The 19,496-nt window shown below is 48.8% G+C and overlaps 1 protein-coding gene across 3 annotated transcripts in view; it reads left to right on the top strand.

The window, feature by feature from the left end:
• Rpb8 (DNA-directed RNA polymerases I, II, and III subunit Rpb8) overlaps window positions 1-19,496 on the top strand; it is an 89,675-nt gene that overhangs the window by 26,072 nt on the left and 44,107 nt on the right. For 2 of the 3 annotated variants that reach the window (XM_033481360.2, XM_076527896.1), the window contains exons 2-3: window positions 8,644-8,727; window positions 15,609-15,789. In XM_033481360.2, coding sequence (XP_033337251.1) covers window positions 8,644-8,727; window positions 15,609-15,789 — 265 coding nt within the window. Of the gene's footprint in view, window positions 1-4,511; window positions 5,017-8,643; window positions 8,728-15,608; window positions 15,790-19,496 lie in introns of those variants that run through there. The other variant, XM_076527897.1, reaches the window with a different exon arrangement.

The raw sequence follows: 19,496 nt of genomic DNA, 5'->3' as shown, positions 1-19,496 counted from the left end.
TTCGTCTAGGCACCGGTTATAATGTTATAAAGTCAAAAATATATATTAATATTAACCCTTAAATGCATCGTGTTGCTGTCTGGTACACTGTAACCAAATGTTACCAAATGTTGCCAAATCGTTTGACAACATACGATAATTCTGTAATTAAAAATATTTTCCTAAAGATGTAATTTTTTTCTTTATTTTTTCCTTAGTATACACTCATTTTTTAGTAAAGTTTGAAAAATAGAAATTGAAAACAAAAAATCGTGCATTTAAAGGTTAAAGAAAGTCGAAATGGCTTCAATTATTTTGTCTAGGAAATTTTATACATTAAAATTTGAAGAATAATGTGTGAAAAATCGGAAGTTTCAGTCCGGCCGCAATCGCAACGCTCTACTACTGCGAATATGTACTTGTTATAATGTATTCTTGTTAAAATCCACACAGAATTCACATTCGCAGGTAATTTACAGTTAAAAGTTACATGTACACGTTAACAATAATGCAAACTTTCATATGAATGAAAAGTCCGGTGTCTGTCACTCTTTCAATCAGTTCTTTATAAGCTTTCTTAAAGTTCAAATTAGTAGAAACTGACACTTTCTCTTCGTGAGTTAAACAAATGATTAACATGTATAAAATAGTTGTTAACATGTATAAAAATGTGTTAGACACTTTGCATTTGATATTCTATAGGGAACATAATAAAAGCAATTAATTTTAGTTTCGATTTGAAGATTTTCTCCTTATAACGTTATTATCGGCTCATGGAGCAATCTTGCATTTTGAAGCTTCAATAGGCTCTCGCCTCAAAGAGAAACACAAATTTCGTTTAATATAACAGATAAAGAATTGGTCACAAATTACTGGTTCTCGTGCTACACATACCATGTAGCGTAAAGAATTCGAGAAAACGGAGTGCCGAGTCAATTATTCGACGGTGAAATCCGTCGAAACAAGGACCGCAGCAGCGTTGCCGTAATCGTCGCGCTCGGCTTACGGGGAATTAAGTCCCGTTCAAAAATCATTCAGCCTGCTACGCGTACCCCTAATACGTCCATCAATAATACAAACTCCCCTAATCCCGGACGGGACGAACCGATGGGAAGTCCGAAAGCCGTCAAAATTTCGCTTGGACTAATTAAAACGCGCGTCCGCGTCGAATCGATTCCACATCGAACGTATCGATGGAGCCAAAACCCCAGAATTGGTCCGGCCGCCCTGAAGAGCGAGAAAGATGGAAGTAGTGAAACCCATGAAAATCGGGGAGGTCGAACGAAAACACGGGGAGAGAAAAGAGCGTAAAAACATACGGAGCAATAAAAAGGGACGCGGTCGTCCCTATCGGGCCAGAAGAAAAAGGGTGTACGCGAGCCTGCGTTTTCCCGCACACGGCAGAATTAAAAGCTCCGACACGGAAGAACCGGAAAAAAGCGAGCAAAAGACGGGGAGAGGAAAGGGCTGCCGATCGAGGGGGTTGGGAGGGGTGGCGAGAGATGCGTCACCGGGAGGTGGCGGCTACCACCCTCGCCCTCCGTGGCTCTTTTGAAGGTCAAGGTTTCCCACCCCTCCGCTCGGGGCTGTGTCCCTGTGCGCTGGTGTACGGTGCGCCCTCTGGCCACCCGCGAGGCAAGAGGATTACGCGAGGCAGGAGGAGGGTGATCGCGCTGCAGGCGTACAAGTGTTGGTGGACGTGGAGCAGCAGAAAGGAGAGGGTGGACGGGGACGTGCGTGGGTGACCGGGTGTGCGCCAGGGGTGGCGAGAGCCCGGTGCCCAGTATTTATATAGCGCTTGGGAACCGGTCGATAGCGGATAGCGACACTGCGCAGTTGGGAAGCCCTCGCACCGACCTCCTCAACCCTCTTTCCATCCCTAAACGGCTCCGTCCTCGTCGGTCTCGCATTCTTCGCGCGACCACTCGCTTCCTCCTCCGTACGTTTTCGCGTCAAGGCTCTTCCCTCCTCCTGCTCCTCTCCTTTCGCCTTCCTACCCTCTCCACTCCACCGGTTTTCTTTTTATTTTCGTAGCCTGCGCGTTCTTCTTTTAAACTTAATTTCTTCCTCTTCTCTGCTCGTTCATCTTTTTTTATCTCCCTCTTTCCCTTTCCCTGTCTTTCTTTCTTTCTCATTTTCTCTGTTCTTTGCTCTTTCTCTCACTCTCCCTCTCCCTCTCTTCCTGCCTCTTCGCCCTCTCTCGGTCGAGGGTACGCCGCGCGAGGACAGCAGGGAGGGAACTCTTTCCTCCGGGATATTGGTCATGGGTGCTTCGGGGGTAGTGGAGAGTCGATATTGATATTGATTGGGAGTTTTTAGCGGGCCGATGGTTCGGCCCGATGTTTTCGACCTTGTCGGGGGCGGCTCGGTGGACGGTAGCCTCTTTCTCGGTTGGATTATCTGGCAAGCCCGCCGTTCAGTCTGGCTTTACGTTCTTTGAGAAGGGCCACCGGCTGAGCGGCGGTCCTATAGTTTCGGGTGAGCGGGATTTCTTCCGAACGTGTCTCGACTCATTGCGAACAGAGGGTAATTACCGAAGTCTAAAGGCCTGCTCGATATCGCTTCGGTAAACGGCTTCCATTTAACCCGGCAAACAACGGCGTCGTCGCGAGCTTCCTTAATGAAGAAGTTAAAATACGGGGTTAGAAAAGTGGAGCGGCCAAAGGAAACAGGGAGCGCCGTTTGTGGACACGAGCCGCCGAAATGCGAAATAACCTTGTGTCTCTCCGCGGCAAGAAGGAAATATCGCTCAGAAAATGGAGAAGAATGGAGAATGAGAGGAAACGACGGAGACGAGCAGCGTCTCAGCCGGAGCGAGCGAGCGAGCGAGTGAGTGAGAGAGGGTGGGAGGGAGGGAGGGAGGAAAGGAGAATTGGTGAATTGACAAAGAACCCTGTTGGGGGACAGGAAAGAAGCATCGTATCAGCGAGTGTGTACCTGTCGCAAAGAGAAACGGAGGGAGAAAGAGTGAGTGAGAGAGAGAGAGAGAGAGAGAGAGAGAGAGAGAGAGGAACGACGAAAGGAGAATAGGGAGGTCAAAGGGTTGGCGAGCGCCGCCCAGGTGAGGTGGGGGTAAATCTATTGCCATCCCTTTCTGCTCGCTGGGGTGCATCAGGGATTGTCACCCCCTCTCTTAATGGCTCCCGAGCCGAGGTAGACAAGGTCAGAGGCGCGGTGAGGGAGCGTAGAGGGGGATGAATCGAGCGTGGGCGGTTCTGCGGGAGAGGGATAGAAGCTGGTTAAGCGAACAAGGAGGTCCGGCGAAACGGGCTGGTTGGGCAGGGACAGAGCCGTTGTAGAAGCTGAAGAGCAACCGCAGATGGGGGGAGAAGGAGAGACACGGAACGACAGAGCGAGAGAGCCAGGCCCCGTGCGTTTCGTTGGAGAACTACTGGCTGAACATAAAGGTCGCCGTTGGCTTCTCTTTTCCTCCAGCTGGTTTCTTCCTCCCCGTTTTCTTCGGTGTCCTTTAACGAGTCTAACCAGCTGGCTGCAACATCAGGAGGGATCAGTACGTCGTGCACCGTCCACGAGGTACACGTTTGGCCAACCCCTGAAATCGCAGGATCCCAAACAGCATCTCGTCCAGCGTCTAAGTGCAGCACGTATCGGTATCGAGGAGGAGATCGAGGGTTACCGAGGACACGCGGGGTACGGCGATATGGTTGGTGGCCGAGGTATCCCGGTTATATACTCAGGCTATATACCGGAACCGGAAACGGCGTCCGGGAAATGTGTCATCCCCCATCGGCCACGCGCAAGAAAATTTCAAGGGACCGGAGGGGGCGGAGAGGAGTATTCTCGAAGCGGTGAAGGTGAGAGGGCAGCTGAAGGATAAAGGGTGGGAGGGTCGGCAGACCGGGTTCCTTGCAATTCGTCGGGGAAGTACCATTAGACGTCCACGAAGAGTATTGTCATCCTGCGGTGGACGAGCTGCGACAGCCACTCCAGGCCGAAGGACGCCGTCGAGCGGTCCAAGCTGTGGCGGTTTCATCGAGCACGCAGAGAAGTATGGCCGAGTGGGACGCGCGGATCGTCGTCGAGCAATTTTGCCGGAACCAAAACTGAGCGGAGAAAGTCGAAGATACCTCCATCGGACTTCCCGCAATGGCGGTTGTTCGGTAGCGGTTAAAATCTCGAAGAAACGAGTCTCACGCTTGGCGATTCTTTTCCGTGATTCGGACGTATAAAAAAAGATCCATTTGGAAGTGGCGTCTCTCTCTCTCAAAGGACAGCCGATGGAGAAATATCTCGGGATACATGGGTGTACCGGGAGGCTCGCCAGGACCAGCAGCAGCGAAAGCCACCCTCTTGACCTTTTCCCGGTCGGGAGGGAGAGGAACGAAAACACAGAGGGAGCTGGAGTGCGACAGGTGGAGAAAACACGGTGTGGGGAGGATTTCGGGGGAAGCGAAGGAGAAGGCAGGTTTCCTGATCGGCCGGAGAGCGACAGAGGAGGGTAGCTGGCGGCGAGAGCGATCAACGGGGCGGTGGGGTAGGGGTCACAGGGGGCGAGAGGCCGCCTGGTGGGGGATGGAGGCAGGTTCCGTGCGTTTCGTTGGAGAACTCGCACTACCGGGCGACCGTAAAGGTCGTCGTTGCTCTCTCTCTTCATCGAGCACACAGTAGTCGAGCAGCTGGCAGCAACGTCAGCAACGAGGAACGAATCAGTCTGCTGTGTGCCAGCATCGGGATCCGTGATCACTCTCCTCTGGATCCCTTGATCGTCATCTTGCCTCGGTGGCCGCCTCCAAGCTTTGGAATAATTCTCTTGGAACCGTTCAGCCGAGCCATGGAGGAACGGACCGACGAGGAGGTACGATCGCTCGAGAACCGATTCATCGACTTGTTACGAATGTTGGATCGATGGAGAACCAGCACGGAGAACAGGGGCGAGGAGGACGAGGGGATGCAGGAACCGGGGAAGGACGGTTTCGAAGAAAGTCAGCTGAGAAGATGGAGCTGCCGCCGAAACCTTCACGACCACTGGCTCGACTAACGTCTTCGCCGATCGACCCCCGCACCGATCTGATCGCCGTGAGTAATCGAACGGAATGGATCTCTCGTAGATTTTTGCCCGATGGTGTTTATCGAAACAGCTTCGCCGACTCGCTTTTTCTTGTCTCGCCTGTTTCATCGAATTCTTTACGATCGGTCGACCGGAAACCACGATTTTGTACAGCCGAGGCTGCAGCTGATTAACTGCCGATCGAGACGATGCACGTAGACGCAACCGACACCAGAAATTTTCTCGCACCGTTTTTATTTGAGTTCGAGCGCCGGGACTCGTCGGCGGATAACGATCTTTCCCGGCGTGATTTTTTCGTCTTCTTCTTCCTCTTCTTCTTCTTCTTCTTCTTCTTATTCTTCTTCTTCTTCTTCTTCTTCATCGCCGCCGCAGTTTCGTCGAGCGCGATGACTCGTCTTCCTCGTTTCTTCTTACATTTTCGAGGAACGATTGCGCAACCGGAAAGCGCGAATTAAGCGTGTAAATATGCCGGCAACACGCCGCGGACGCGTATTTGCGCCGCATTGTCTATCTCCCTCGTTTTTATTCCCCTTCTTTCCGGCCCCCGTTGGCTTCGAGGAAAACCCGCGGACATCGATTCCCGATTTCGATCGGCGAGAGCCGACTACGTTTGTCTCGTTACGTTTTCGTTTATCGTCGCACTGATTACGATCGGATTCGGTCGATATCGAGTGGACTTTGGGCTCGTGAATTATATTCGATCGATCCGAGACGAGCACGGAAATAATCGTGTTCTCGTTGCGCAACCATTCTGGAAGCTCGATGCCTTCTGGGTAGAAAGAAATGTTTATCGAAGGCGGAGCGTCCGCACGTACTTCACTTTGGGAAGTGACGAGGAAAATAATTTGCGCGCGCGATTGATTCTTGCTGCGAAGTGCAGGGAGCTCGCTTGGGAGCACTGCGAGCGGCGATCAACAGTAATTTCTCAGTTTCGAGAGACCACGGTGCGAGAGCAGACATCATTGTCTTTTTTTTATTGGTCGAATTTTGTTGTTCGAAGGAGTCGAAAAACGAGCTAAGAAACTCGCTGCACGTATTTCGCCGGCAGCATACTGAGTCACGACGAGAGACACCTCATTAATTCACGCGAATTCGATGTAGGCAATGCGATACATACAAATTAGTCTCGCCCCTTGGCCTTTATAGCTCCGTAGCGTTCGCCATATGGATACGTTGAACGATCGCAAAACAACGTTCGCAAAATTTCTGCGAACGTGCGCGCGATTCCTTTCACGGTGCTTGCGAAGGAACAATCTTTCCTCTTTTCAATTATTCCATAAAAATCGATTTTTCCGATATAGTAACCGGGACTGATTTTCGAACTGTCATAGACCTAGCAGAACTAAAGAGAGTGCTACAACAATAAAACAAATAAAACATGCTACAAGAATAACTAATAATTGTGATCTTTCGATGAAAGTCTGACAAATTCACGATTACTCTAATTTTCTTTGAAAGGACGGTTCAATGGCTCCTTCCTGGTTCAAAAACAATTGGAACTTGAGTCTTAGAATACTCAAAATATTTTACACTCGTAGAACAACTTTTGATCGGTGTATTCCGGCGAGAGATAGCTTCGGAACAGAAATGGCGGGACTCTTGGAACACCGGACGATAACTCAGGGGAGACGCTCAGAATGGTCAGCGTGTAGATAATTTTTTTCCAGGCCAGAAGAACTCGGGAATGTTGTTTCCCGGCCATAAATCTAGCACGTCGCCCAGATATTCTGATTTCATTTTCCCCGCGATGCAATTCCATTCCGCGGGAGATGCCTGTGATTTCACGCTCGGCGTCTGAATTACCGCCTCGCGTTACACGGTCGTCCCGTTCCGCGGAGAAAAATCGCGGCAATTCGATTTGCCGCGATCGTTCGAAATTGCCGCGTCACGCGGACGGGTCCATTGTCGATGATCGACGCGGCGATACAACAAGGATCCGACCGGCCGTTCCATTACAATGGTACAGGCCGCGAAAGACGGACGTGCGAGGATGAATTGTGTAATTCGACGGTCAGTCGCCGATGACCGTCGTCATCGGTTCTAAAAAAAGGTCGGATGACTCCGGAAACCATCTAATCTTAGTTTGCGATCAGGGAAAAAAAAAGTCAAACAGTATTATTCCGCAGGCTTCGAGAGATCCGGCAACGATAAATCGTGTAACGCTGAATGCGCTGGAAGATTGTAAGAGAAATAAATTTTACGGTAAGATCGATTCGATGGTAACGAAACCGGGTGCTTCGAATCGAGTAATATCATTTTTCCGTAATCGATTTATTATTGAAAAAGTGCCGAGGTTCGATTGAATCGTGAACCTTCGAACCGCGCGACATTTTACTTAAACGATTTATGGTTCTGTTACCCGTACTGGATCACCATATGGAACGGCGGGTAGGCGAACAGGAAGTGGGAGAGGATGGAATTTGTTCATTTATTGGGAGCCGTGCACGGTCGAGTTTCTAGAATGAACGAGCGCAAAAGGAAAATCGAGAAAAACAGTCGATACGATGATTACTGGAAATTTACGTGTGTTGTCTGGGACACGTGCGTGTAAACGAGTGCGGGTGCAAATTACTGCATACAGGGTGGCATAGTTGAAAGCAATCGATGCACAAAATATTTCCTGCAATATTCTCCAGAAAGTTTCACGGATAGAGATCGTTGGGCGTTAATCGTTCTGCAATACATTATCATAGAACAGCGGATGCGTCATTACCGGGCTGCGCCCATTCAAGCAAACTTCAAATATTAGCGGATCGATTTTTCAAACCGGCAACAAGAGATAGAATTCTCGATGCAGCGTTGTATTTTTATTATTCTATAAATGCACAATATCTGCATCTAAATATATCACACCGATTGACCTACGATATTTATTTATCTCGACGATGTTAGCTTCGGCCGCGTTGGGGAGTTCCCATTAAGTGATTAAATCCGTTATCGAGTACTCCTACTTCCGGCAGTGAAAATTGGCTGTTAAATTATCCTTCGGATTAATCTGCTTTTGCTTTTCCGTTTTTTTTTTTTTTTTTTAGAACCGCCATCGATAAATTGTTTCTCGTTGCTTTCGACGTCGCCGCGTTTCAGTTCCGTGCTGCCCGATCGTTGTTTCTCGGTCACCGTGTACACGAACGAGTGCGCATTTCCGAACGTTCGAGCCCTCGTGCTGCGAGTGTGGGTGAGTTTCGCGAGTGTCGGCACGGCGATAAATTCGTATCGCGAATCAAATGCGATTGGCTGACTGACAGTGACGTCAAGCAGCCGGTGGCCAGCCGGTCAAGTAGCACGGCTGCGTCGCGTTTCGCGAGGCTCGTAAAAAAATATACACATCCCCCCCCCCCTCCCCCTCTCTTTGCCAATCGAAGACGCGCGATTGGGAACCTTACGTCGATTTATGAGTCATGTTGCGCCACGTGACGCCCTCGCAGTCTTCTTCTGCGTTCGACACTTTTTTTCCGTTTCGTTCGTTTCTTTTTCTTTTTTTCTTTTTTCGACCACGCGACCAAATCGCCAGTCCGCTTCCCTTATCGGCGACATCTTTCTGAAAATAAACGACCGTCTAACGATCATGTCCTTCCATTTGCTTGTTTTTCCGGTTTCTACGACGGCGCGCGGCGATCGATGATGATGGGATGCAGTGAGCAGGCTCCATTGCGAGTCCGAGTCCTTCAAGATGGACCTGATCCTGGACATCAACAGCTGGCTATACCCCATGGATCTGGGTGAGTGTTTATTCAAATCAACTTTGTGTTCCCGTTTATGCAAATGCAAGCGGAATAACCGCTTTCTACCGTTTACATTTCACTTGTGGTGGAACGAACGCGACAAGATGATACCTTTGGACTCCTGTTTGATATTTGAATTTCGTACGATTATTTATAAATAAACGCGTTGCCCGTGTGCATACGGCGATAAAACTGCGCTCGCGATTGCATAAGAAATTACAATTTCGATTTCGATTGCTCGACGTTCTGGTCATGAACTCCTCGAAACATTTTATTTTCGGTCACGATATTCTGCCGGGGTATTATAGATTCAGCTAGTCGAACCTCTCGGAAACGCCGTTTCTTTAATTAGAATTGTGTTACGTAAACGAAAAAAAATAGTTTGCGAATATTCGCCGCCTTCGAACTCCGCCGGCAGCAGCGACACTTTCCGGGCCTTGAAAAATATATAGTTCGTGCGGGGAGAGGCTCGTCTGGTACTCATTAGGTCCCGTCAACAAGATTAACGGCTCATTTTAGACGGGGAGATACAAGCAGCAACCGTCTCTCCGAATTCGAAAAGTCTCTTCGACAACGTCTGGCTCCACAGGCTCGACAGGCTCGACCCGCACGATGGAGTTTCGTAACTATGGGCAAAACAATGTCGAACTGTTCTCGATGATGTAACGACGCTTCTTTTCGCGTTACCTTTGGAAACATCTGTAGAAATCGTGTTTACCGCGATTGCCACGTGACGAAGGAAATTGTCAACTTTGAACTTCCATCGATGTAACTTACAAACGACAGATACGCGATTGCTCTCTTTCCAACGAGTGCTTCCTTCGTAACGAAAACTAGTAGCCATCTTTTGTCGAGAGGATACGTCGAAATCGCTTTTCAGTTTCTCCGATAATAACGCGGTGTAATGGACGGGGATGAGCGATAAGTTCGAACTTCTATCCGGATTAACATGACGACGAGTTTTCGACGAGTAATTTTCCGAAAACGACGGGGAAGAAATGACCAGCTTGCGCTGGGACGCCAGCACCAGCTGCGGCGGTCGCGTTACGGTTTCCTCAAAATGGCGATGGACTGTCGGTCCCGTATCGAGATGATTGACAACGCGTCGCGATTTTCGCCGGCATTCCTCCCACGCTGGAACGACTGTGTACCGGGCGACCCCCGGGCCGGGATTAGAAATTCACGTCCGTGACGGTCGTTGCGAGAGGAAAGTAATTAAACTGTCTTCGCCGTCGACGGTTGGCTTGCATCGCATGAAAATTTTGTTTGCCATATCGCAGCGGTCCTGTCACGACTCCAGCGTGTTTGTTTACACGGCGCCTGTCTCACGAGCACCGTGTGTACTTGATCGATACGCCCGGCAGTGTGTAAATTTTGCAGAGCCAGGGGGTTCGTCGTTTCGCTTAACAACGGTTTCGCCGCGCCGGCGAGAGTGGAAAAATAATCATGGGTGGTAGCCGATAGCGTACGAATTAAAACCGAGCTTCATTTTTCATGGCAGTGCCTGCCCACCCCTTTCCCCCGTCATCGTCTTTTCGCGCGCACCCGAGTGCCGTTGTAATTTCCGGTCGCCGAGTCGAACGAACCTCCCATCCCTTCCTCGATTTACCAAGGTGGAAGTCTATTTTCGATACCTTCCACGTTCCCATCGGAAAATAAATAGCCGTTGCTGTTTGCGAATACTCGGTGCAAATAGCGTCTCCTCGCGAATTCATTCTCAATGATCCCACGCGACACCGTTGGAATCGAGAAATCCACGGATTAAAAAGACGGTCGGGAACGCTCGGCGAATCGGCTCTAGCTGCCTCCTACAGTGGTGCGCATAATTATAGACACAAAGTATCTCTTACATCGGCATCGATGTCGAAACGAAAAGCGAACAAAATATCACATCTGTATATTTCTATTTTCAATATTATGTCTAATATTGACATACACAAACGTGATATTTTGTCGATAGTTTGTTTAAATATATCGGGTGTCCGTGCTAAAGGAGGCCACCCATAGTGCTATGAATAATTATAAATTCATAGTAACTTATACATTGTTACTGTGATGTTTGAACAGAAAGCAAAAAATAAACTGTATATTTCCATTTTCTATTATTTCTAGATATTGAAAAACATGACGCTTTGCAATGTTTTCTGTTCAAATATCGCGAAAAATGTAAAAGTTACTGCGAGTCTATAATTATTCACATCACTGTATTTCCATTCATCGGCGACTGAAATATCCATCGTCGCGGATTCTGAAGCGTAGAAGAGGATGCAGCAGGCTCGTGAAAGTCGCGGAACGTCCGAGTTCGAGACGCATTTGGCACAGACGAAAGTCGGGTTTCTATTTTCCTTGTTCAGCGAATTTTCGAGAGCTCTCTCACGTCCGGTCGAGCCGTGCATGCCAAACCATCGCAACGGCGAAGCCAAGATCGCTGTTCTGTATCGGGAGGCGCGCGCGAGATCGGCGTCGAGAGGATCGATCGGAGCGGAGGGCTGCCCTTTCGCGAGCGTGACACGTGTTTCACGCTCACGGACAACACACGTGCTCCCCGGACCCAGTCTTTTTCTTCCCGTCGTCCTTCCGCTTCTCGGCCAGACGTCGGAAGGGCGACCTCGGTAATGGACACTGGCGGAACGTGTTCCGCTGCGGGAGCAAGTCGCTTCAACTTTATAACCGTCTCAAGGTGACTCGCGTCGCTTTTTCCGCGAATGGAGAGCTTTCGTTGCGGGGACACGTGCCGTTCCAATTTAGGGGTTACAAAGCGATGCCGTAAAGTGACCATTCTTCGTTCTCCATCGTTGGGCTGCGACTGAGAGACTCCGTCGTCTATTCAGAAAACACGCTCGGGGCTAAACTGTTTATTAAACTGCCGGCACTTATCGTTCGAATCTTCGAGATACGAGACAAACTTCGATGAAGTTTAATGCGACTTCGTTAACTACGTCGCAATTATGCTTCGAACGGACTTTCTTTGTACAAAAGAAACTGCGCACGTCGTTTCTTCTTCTAGACGTTTCCCTGCGTCGAAGCACAAGAGGAGCGACGGAGAAAATGAAATTTTGCATTTTTCTTTTCCCCTAGCCACCTCCACTTTTGTTTGCCCTATAAAAGCTGAAATTTGTCCAGTTCGTTTTATCCGACACGTTGCTCGAAATTTCGCGACAGCGAGATTTCTCCTTTTCGACCTACGTCAGCTCGCGAAAGAGGTGGAGAAAGAATCGGTGTTCGTGATACTGTGCATCGGGGGGGTTGGTAAAGTGTGCCCAAGGCCACGTCACGCTGCAGCAAAGCAATCCCCCACCAACCCCCTGGAATATCGTCATTTTAACTCGCCCCACGGACAATTCTGGATGTATCCCGTTGATTCGGTCGCTGCAGAGGGAGTGGGTGCGTCCACACCCACTCGTGCCTGGGGAAGGGGGTCGGGGGTGGGGCGCAACTGCAACGCTGATCCACCTCCACCCGCGTTCTCTCTGTTTACAGATTCGTATCCTGTTCCCCTGCCTCCCATTTTCGCTAAAACAGTTTCTTCTGTTCCGTGTCCCCCTGCGCGACTTTCAAACCAGCATTTCGAGCGCATACCGCCAGACACAGTTGTCTCGTTTCGCTTCTGGTAAGTTTGCGATCACTCGCTCACCATCTGGCAGAATCGAATCGCAACGTCGTTCGAAGCTACTTCCAGTAAAAGTGTAACTTAGCTACTGGAGGTTGCCAGTACATCTACAACGTGCCATTCCGTGCAGTAGTAATTGCCATTTTCAACGCGACGGTACTTCCGCTGTGTAGTTGTACCGCATGAGAAACAGCTTCCTCTGAAAACAATCCAATTCCGTAGATGAAACTTCGATTCCGGGTCAAGTTTAGCGGCGGCCAGGTGTACACCGCTTCTGCATCCGCATCTCCTGTTTCGTCCCCAGTTTCTTTTTACCACCCTGGTACCCTACTTTTCGTACGATCCAGTTATCAGAGATACCGTGAGGCGAACACCGTGTTCGTGATTCGCTGGTTGGAAAAGCTCTTTGGCGCGGATGAAAATTATTCCCTCTGGCCACGACAAAAAATACCGAGATCGAATTTGCAGGAAGAAACTCGATCGAGCAAGAGCACTGGAGGAGCGTTGGAGGGGCAGGGGCGGGACGGAAGGGGTGAGAGCGAAGGTTAGCCCGTAGGGCCAGGCAGTCCGGCTGTATTGACGCGCGGCGCACAGGCTTGCGCGAGATGACGCAATCTCCCCCTCTCTCTCTCTCTCTCTCTCTCTTTCTCGCGCCGCTTAGCCCGTGCCACATTCTGCGAAGAATCCCCTCCCTCGAGCGCCGGTCCTGCCCCTCCCTCCCGCCTCACCCGGCAGCTCCCATAAGTTCAATGCCAAGGTCAAAACGGCCACGGCTCGCAGCCGTGTCGGTCTCGCGCGATATTACTCGTCGCTCGCCGAGAGAAGAAGTGGTCGTGTGTGTGTCCCGTGCTGTCTGATCGTGTGCTCTCTCGTCCGCACGTCCACCGTTTCAATTCGTTCGTCGTTGATATCGTCGTCGCCGTCGCACCGCGTCAATCCGCGTTTAACCTTGCCCGTTGCGCGCGCTTTTTCTTCCTTCGAAGCGCTTAAGCGCGCCTCCGATTCTTCGTTTCTTATTCTCACAGCTTGTCAACCAAAGCACGACTAACCCTGTTAACTAACATCGTTAACCCAGAAGCGAACCGGACGGGTCGAATCGCGGTTTTGCTGCGATCCCGGAACGAAAGAAGGAAGGGAAACGAAAGTGATCGCAATTGGAGTATAAACGTCAAAACGATGCGCAATCGGTCGGGAAGGTTCGTGCGTTATCGTGTCCCGTCGCGGGAACCGCCTGTGCAGCGGCAAGGTCGTGACAGGTGCGTGGAACACATATACGTATATGTATGTACCTATTCGAGGAGGACAAGAACGGGACGTCCTGCGCGGCGAATGCGGATGCGCATCATACGAAGAATGGATATAAACTATCGTCCTCCTATCCCTCTCCCTCTCCGTCTATCTGTCCGTCGCTGTCTCTCGCTCGTTCTCTCCCCGCGATCGTGCTTGACGTCACGAGACAAGATGGCGGTTTTCGGTAGTCCCGGGACAGTTGTTAAACCTCTCTGCGCCCGGATGGTCGACGTTCCTGGATGACATGGTACACACCAGGTGCAATATAATTACTCTTTACAATTTCGTTATCTATCGTTTTTACCGTGTAGCGTTCGAATTAGCACGAAGAATCGCGTTAACGTTTAAAAACGGCGGTGTATGTTTACGCGGCTGGTTCGTAGCTGATTCACCGCGCTCGAAAAATGGTGTTCAGGCGGACAGAGTTTATCGCTGCACGTTAATGCGCCTTACCGAGCAAATGACCGGTATGCTCGAGCCGTCACTGCCAAGGTTGCTGTTTTAAATCACGTGAACCCGTTAATGTGCCCTGGGATACGGTCGTGCATCGCTCAACTAGATAATCTATAATCGTTAAAGCGGTATTATGATGTAAGCCTGACCCTACGCATCGCAATATGATGATCAATTGGCTATGCGAACTCACCGACTTCGTTTCGTTCGCCGTTTCTTTCTCCGCTCTCGGCATTGCCACGGCCATTATCGATTACCGTAGCTATATCTATCGTCGGCGTACCCTGGATTTAACCTTGACCCTTGTTCTCCGAGTCTTGCGCGAAGGACTCTGCTAGTTTTAGCAGAGCAGAGCGAATCGGGGCAGTTTTACCCAATTGCCGGGTCGAACACGGTGGCGAGCGTTCGCAGAATTGTTCGGTCCAGTAAGAAAGGTGTTAGGGTTAACGGGTTTGATGAAAACAACGGTAAGGGTCACCGGAACAGTTTAGTCGGGGACGCGTAGTTCGATAGGAAGCTGAGAACGTCGTAATGCGGATCTACAACAAATATTGGTACATTTTCTAAAGTTTTGTCAACGTACAAACTTCTTCGCATTTTTCACAATCGTAGACCATTTCGTTGGCATCATTCCCACCGCGCTTTGCCACTTGTCTTTCATCCTGTGCGGGTTAATCCCTTTTTCAAAGTCCTCTCGGTGTATTTCGAATTTGTCTTTGCGATAAAGTGAATCTAGTTTCAAATCGAATAGATCAGCCAATCGTGGTAGTATATTTTGACGTTTTAAAGGCCTTAAAGAAAGAAAAACGAAATCTTATGCTTCGACCGAGATCCGCAGTTTTTCCGAAAATATTCTGTTCAAGTTCGATCATTCTCGTTCGTTCGGCTAGCATTTGGTCGTAACAGTTTTAGAATTTTAATTACCTTACGTCGGTCTGTTGCATAATCAACGGTGGCTGCAGATAAACGCCGCGACTTACGACAGTTTTCGTGCTTCGTTCCGCACCGTGTATCGCGATACTTCCGCAATACGTGTACGATACAACATCATCGGAAATTCGGGACGGTGGTTTCTCACCATTTTATTATCGTACTACGATCAGGATACAATTTATTTATTGGACGTATATCGAATATTCGGCGTGGACAAGCTTCGTCGAATTTCAACTGTCATACGGGAGATCGATCCTCTCACTGGAAATTCAGAATTTTTCGCACAGACGATAATTCGGTTGATATTTGCGGTGATGTACCATGGCATTCGTGGAACCAGCAGACATGGCGGGTCTATTGGTTTACGCGATCAACCGTGAACCTCGTTAAACGTACCAGTCTGCAACGCCCCCAATGTATTTTCGATGCAGCTACCTCGAGATTTATTTTTGAACGTCAGTTTTTCTGTTTCCGCTGCGGTCGGTCTTCGCCGCATCGACGTTTCAAATCGATGAGATACTAGCGACCGCCTAAATGCGCAGTTTTCGCTGGCAGCTTTCTTCAAAATGGAATCCTAACGTTTCGGTTGCAGGTGATAAATTTCGCCTGGTGCTCGCGACGACCTTGAGGGAAGACGGATATCCCGATGGAGGGGAGTGGAACGCGACGGAACAGGAAGGAGGTTCCAGGGCAGACAGTTTTGAGTACGTGATGTCCGGCAAGGTGTATCGAATCGAGGGTGACGAAGCGAGCAACGAGCCCAGCAGCAGACTGTAAGTACTGCGAAACCCCTGTTTTCTTGTTTCAGATTTTACCGACGGTGGTAATCGCGACAGAATAAAATTTCAAACAATTTCTCCCGATAATTTCGATCGAGATATAATTTCATGCGCAATTGGAGCGACGCCATTGCGAGCTAATAATTAAAGAGACGGAATAAAATCGATCTACTTATTAATTATTACATATTTTCGGAGATAGTGAAAAGTACGAAATGTTCGGAATGCGTGTTACACCTCCGAACGCTATTTTATTCTGTTACGATCCACCGTAATCGCTCCGCGTATCTCGTGCGTGCCTGCGTACACGTACGCGTCACGCTGTGACGTCATTCGCGCGCGTCGAAGTGCGTAATCGCGCGCTCTTTCTCCTGTAAATCTCTGATTGGCCCGCTTCCAGTGCTCAATGAACAGTCGCGAATTTTTCGAATGCTCGAGGCACGGAGCATTCAAATGCGGAAGGTAGTACGCATAAGTTATCGATGAAACTATGAAATAGTAAGCTTCTTGCGTTGGACAAGAATTGACGGTATAAAAGACCAGCCGAAAGAATTTAACCCAAAGCGCCTAACTCAGTTTTAAGTGTTTCTTGGAATTTAACTTTTGTTCAAATGCAAAACAATCTACGAATTATGCTCCATCGGTATAATTTAATTCCTAGTTGCTAGACTCGGGTCTGGTAATCGATTAAAATTATTCAGAAATTACGATAATATTACCCATAAAATCGAAATTATTTAAAATAACATTTTTACTGTCGCGTCACACCCACACGGATGACGAAATTATTTGCTTAGATTTGGAAATTAATTTCTACGAGGATCGACCGTATATATATAATGTCGACAAAGTAATTGATATGGTACAAACTATATTTTTCAATTTTTGTTTTATGCAAACATATGTTTCCATTGCATGCCATTTTTGAGGCTGACAGTTAAAACGTTAACGCGTTCGGTGACCGGTGATTGATTCCGAGTTGCCTAAGTCAGATTTGGTAACAGAAGTTCACTGCCAGCGATCATCGCCTCAAAAATTATGCATCGGTGCAGTCGCATCTTGGCTATTCATTAGGAAGAGGGAGAGAGAGAGAGAAAAAGAGAGAGAGGGAGAGTGTGTGAGTCTGCATCGCAGTGAAGAGGTTCCCGATAACCCTGACTTGACCGACTTATCGCGTAACCTTGAAACTCGATGCCTACCGTCGGGTATGCAAAAAGCCGCCGTGATGTTTGATCAGCGCAGGTTGGTGCCGCGATCGAGATGCTCCCACCCACATTGTTTGCTCTCGGCTATTGTCGTGCGCGCGGATGCAAGAGTGCAGTGTCGCCGGCGCTCGATAAGATAAATCGTAAACGCACGGCAGGGGCTTTTTAAACGGTGTATCGAGATTATATAATTGTTCCCATCGCACGCACGCGCGCGCGCGCGCTCATCTTTCCGTATTTTTCCGTTGACACTGTTTTTTCGTGTCGACCCTTCGGCGAAACTGGAAGACAGAGTGGGCGGACAATCGTGGAGGAAATCGGCGAGCTCGAGGAACGATTAATCATCGGTACGTTTGAATTATAGCCGTCGCGACGGTTCTACATTTCTTGCGGGTTAACTGATAAAAAAAAGTCCGGTACTTTTATAAACAGTAATGGCGGGACTGTACTTTTTTTTCTCGAGACATCGACGAGATTTATCGCTCCGATTAATTATAACCAACGAAGGGTTCCCATTGTCCGGTGTTTAACGCCACCTGGTGTAGCTCTTTTGGTTGTAGAATTAATTGATTCGGTGGACACTCGTCGGTACAGCGCGGAAAATTATTGCGGAATCGATCAAGTCCCGACAGGTGGCGATTTATTGGTTCCATATATCTCGCGCGTTTCGTACGCCCGTGGTATACGTGTCAACCGAACAACGATATTCGCTTCTGTCCGATTAGCTTTCTCGTATCGATCTCTTTGCCGCGCGTAGTTATCGCGGTTACGCTATCTCGATACACGTGTTTGCCGAAAGATACTTTATCGTGTTCCGCGGGCTCGTATCGAGCCAAAGTTCTTCTTCTCGCTCTCGGTCGAAAGATCGATCGCGAATCTGCAGGTTCCTTATCGTTGCTTTCAAACTGTTCGCGTTTTATCTAATCGGAACGATCGTGTCCCGTGTATCCTGCTAGGTGAGGTCGCCGAGATAATATCACGTTTCTGAAAACAACGGCTCGTATAATCGAACGGTCCGCAACTTTCGTCGCAGAAGAATGCTTTAGTATTTAATAAGAAAAGCTCAAGGACGAGAACGAAGAATTCGCCGAACAGGATGAAATTATGACGAAGATGCGACGAGGACCAGACGCCGCCGCCGCGTTTCCTTCTACAAGTTTGAACGAGTCGATCGTCGGTGGTGGCGAGACGAGGCGCATGCGTACACCGTTGGACTGGCGCACGGTCGGTAAAAACGGAACGGAAACAAACCGGAACGAGCTCTCGGAGGACAGGGAGCCACTCTGCGTTCACTCAGTAGGTAATAATGTGGTTGAACACAGCTGGTGGTTACTCAGTTTTCTGAGGGCGTTAGCAACCCGTACAGAGAAAGAGTTACCTGCCGGCATCTGTAATTCCGTGGGAGGACACTCGGAACGAGGGAACGCGAAACGATCCATTCAAACAGGATCCCTCAGAGGTGGCCACGTTTCTGATCCGCACAAAATGCGAAGCTATCCAAAAACACCTTCCCCGCTGGATGACGATGAGAAGACTAATTAGAGGGCGTGTTCGCTTTCATAAGAAGAACGAGACATCTTCACACGGGACAAGTGGACATTTTCTCGCGGGAGTTTTTCGCGGATGATGAACTTTTTATTAGAATATTAGGACCAGTCAACCATGCAGAAAAATATAACGAAATTAAACAAGAAGTACCGATCTCCGTGTTTTGGGTCTATTTCTTCTCAAGAATTCTATTTTTCTACAGAATTTGCCTGCTATCGAGCGGAGTTTTCTGAATCGGTTCATCGTCGGTACTTCCCGTTCTGGTAAAAATGGCGACGTCCATGGATCCGCGAGATTGCTTCGCGGTATCGAAGACTACTAATCGCGATCGGCGATAGTCGGAATGCGTAACGGCTTTCTTGATGGCGCGAATTTACCAAACAAGGGCGTGACAGCTGGGAAATGAATTATTGATCGTGGTCGCTGGTGGCCCCAGGATAGATATAGCTAATCCTCTGGCGAGCGGAACAACGCGCACGCACGAGGCGCCATGGCTGGATCCGTTGGCCATCCTTATGTGTCCCATGGTAATATATTTCAAGGTCTGCTTGTTCTGGTCGACGCCCGTTTTAAAACCGCATTCAATTAAATTCCGTACAGCTTCAAGTCGGAATCTCTTTTCGCATAGAAAAGTATAAATGCGGGAAACTGTTGGCCTGTCGGCGTTAATTAACGCCCGGCACGGGCGCAATTAATGCTTCGTATTCGGGATTGCATCGTTCTTGTCCTATTTTCGCTACGCATATACGTCGACGTCGTTCAAATAACGCGTCGGCTAGTAGTAATTTCTCAAAAAGTCGTAACAACATTTTATAGCGACACTGTATAGAGTTCGACTTCCGACTTCCGACTTTAAGAGTTTCCGATGATAATCGTTTGGTAAAAAGACGAGATTGTAATTACTCTTTAGAGTTTTCGAAAATAATCATTCGGTAAAAGGATAAGATT

Source organism: Megalopta genalis, unplaced genomic scaffold (assembly GCF_051020955.1).
Source record: "Megalopta genalis isolate 19385.01 unplaced genomic scaffold, iyMegGena1_principal scaffold0050, whole genome shotgun sequence".
Lineage (NCBI taxonomy): Eukaryota > Metazoa > Arthropoda > Insecta > Hymenoptera > Halictidae > Megalopta > Megalopta genalis.
The sequence above is the reverse complement of the archived record's forward strand: the minus strand, read 5'-3'. Positions and strand labels throughout refer to the sequence as shown.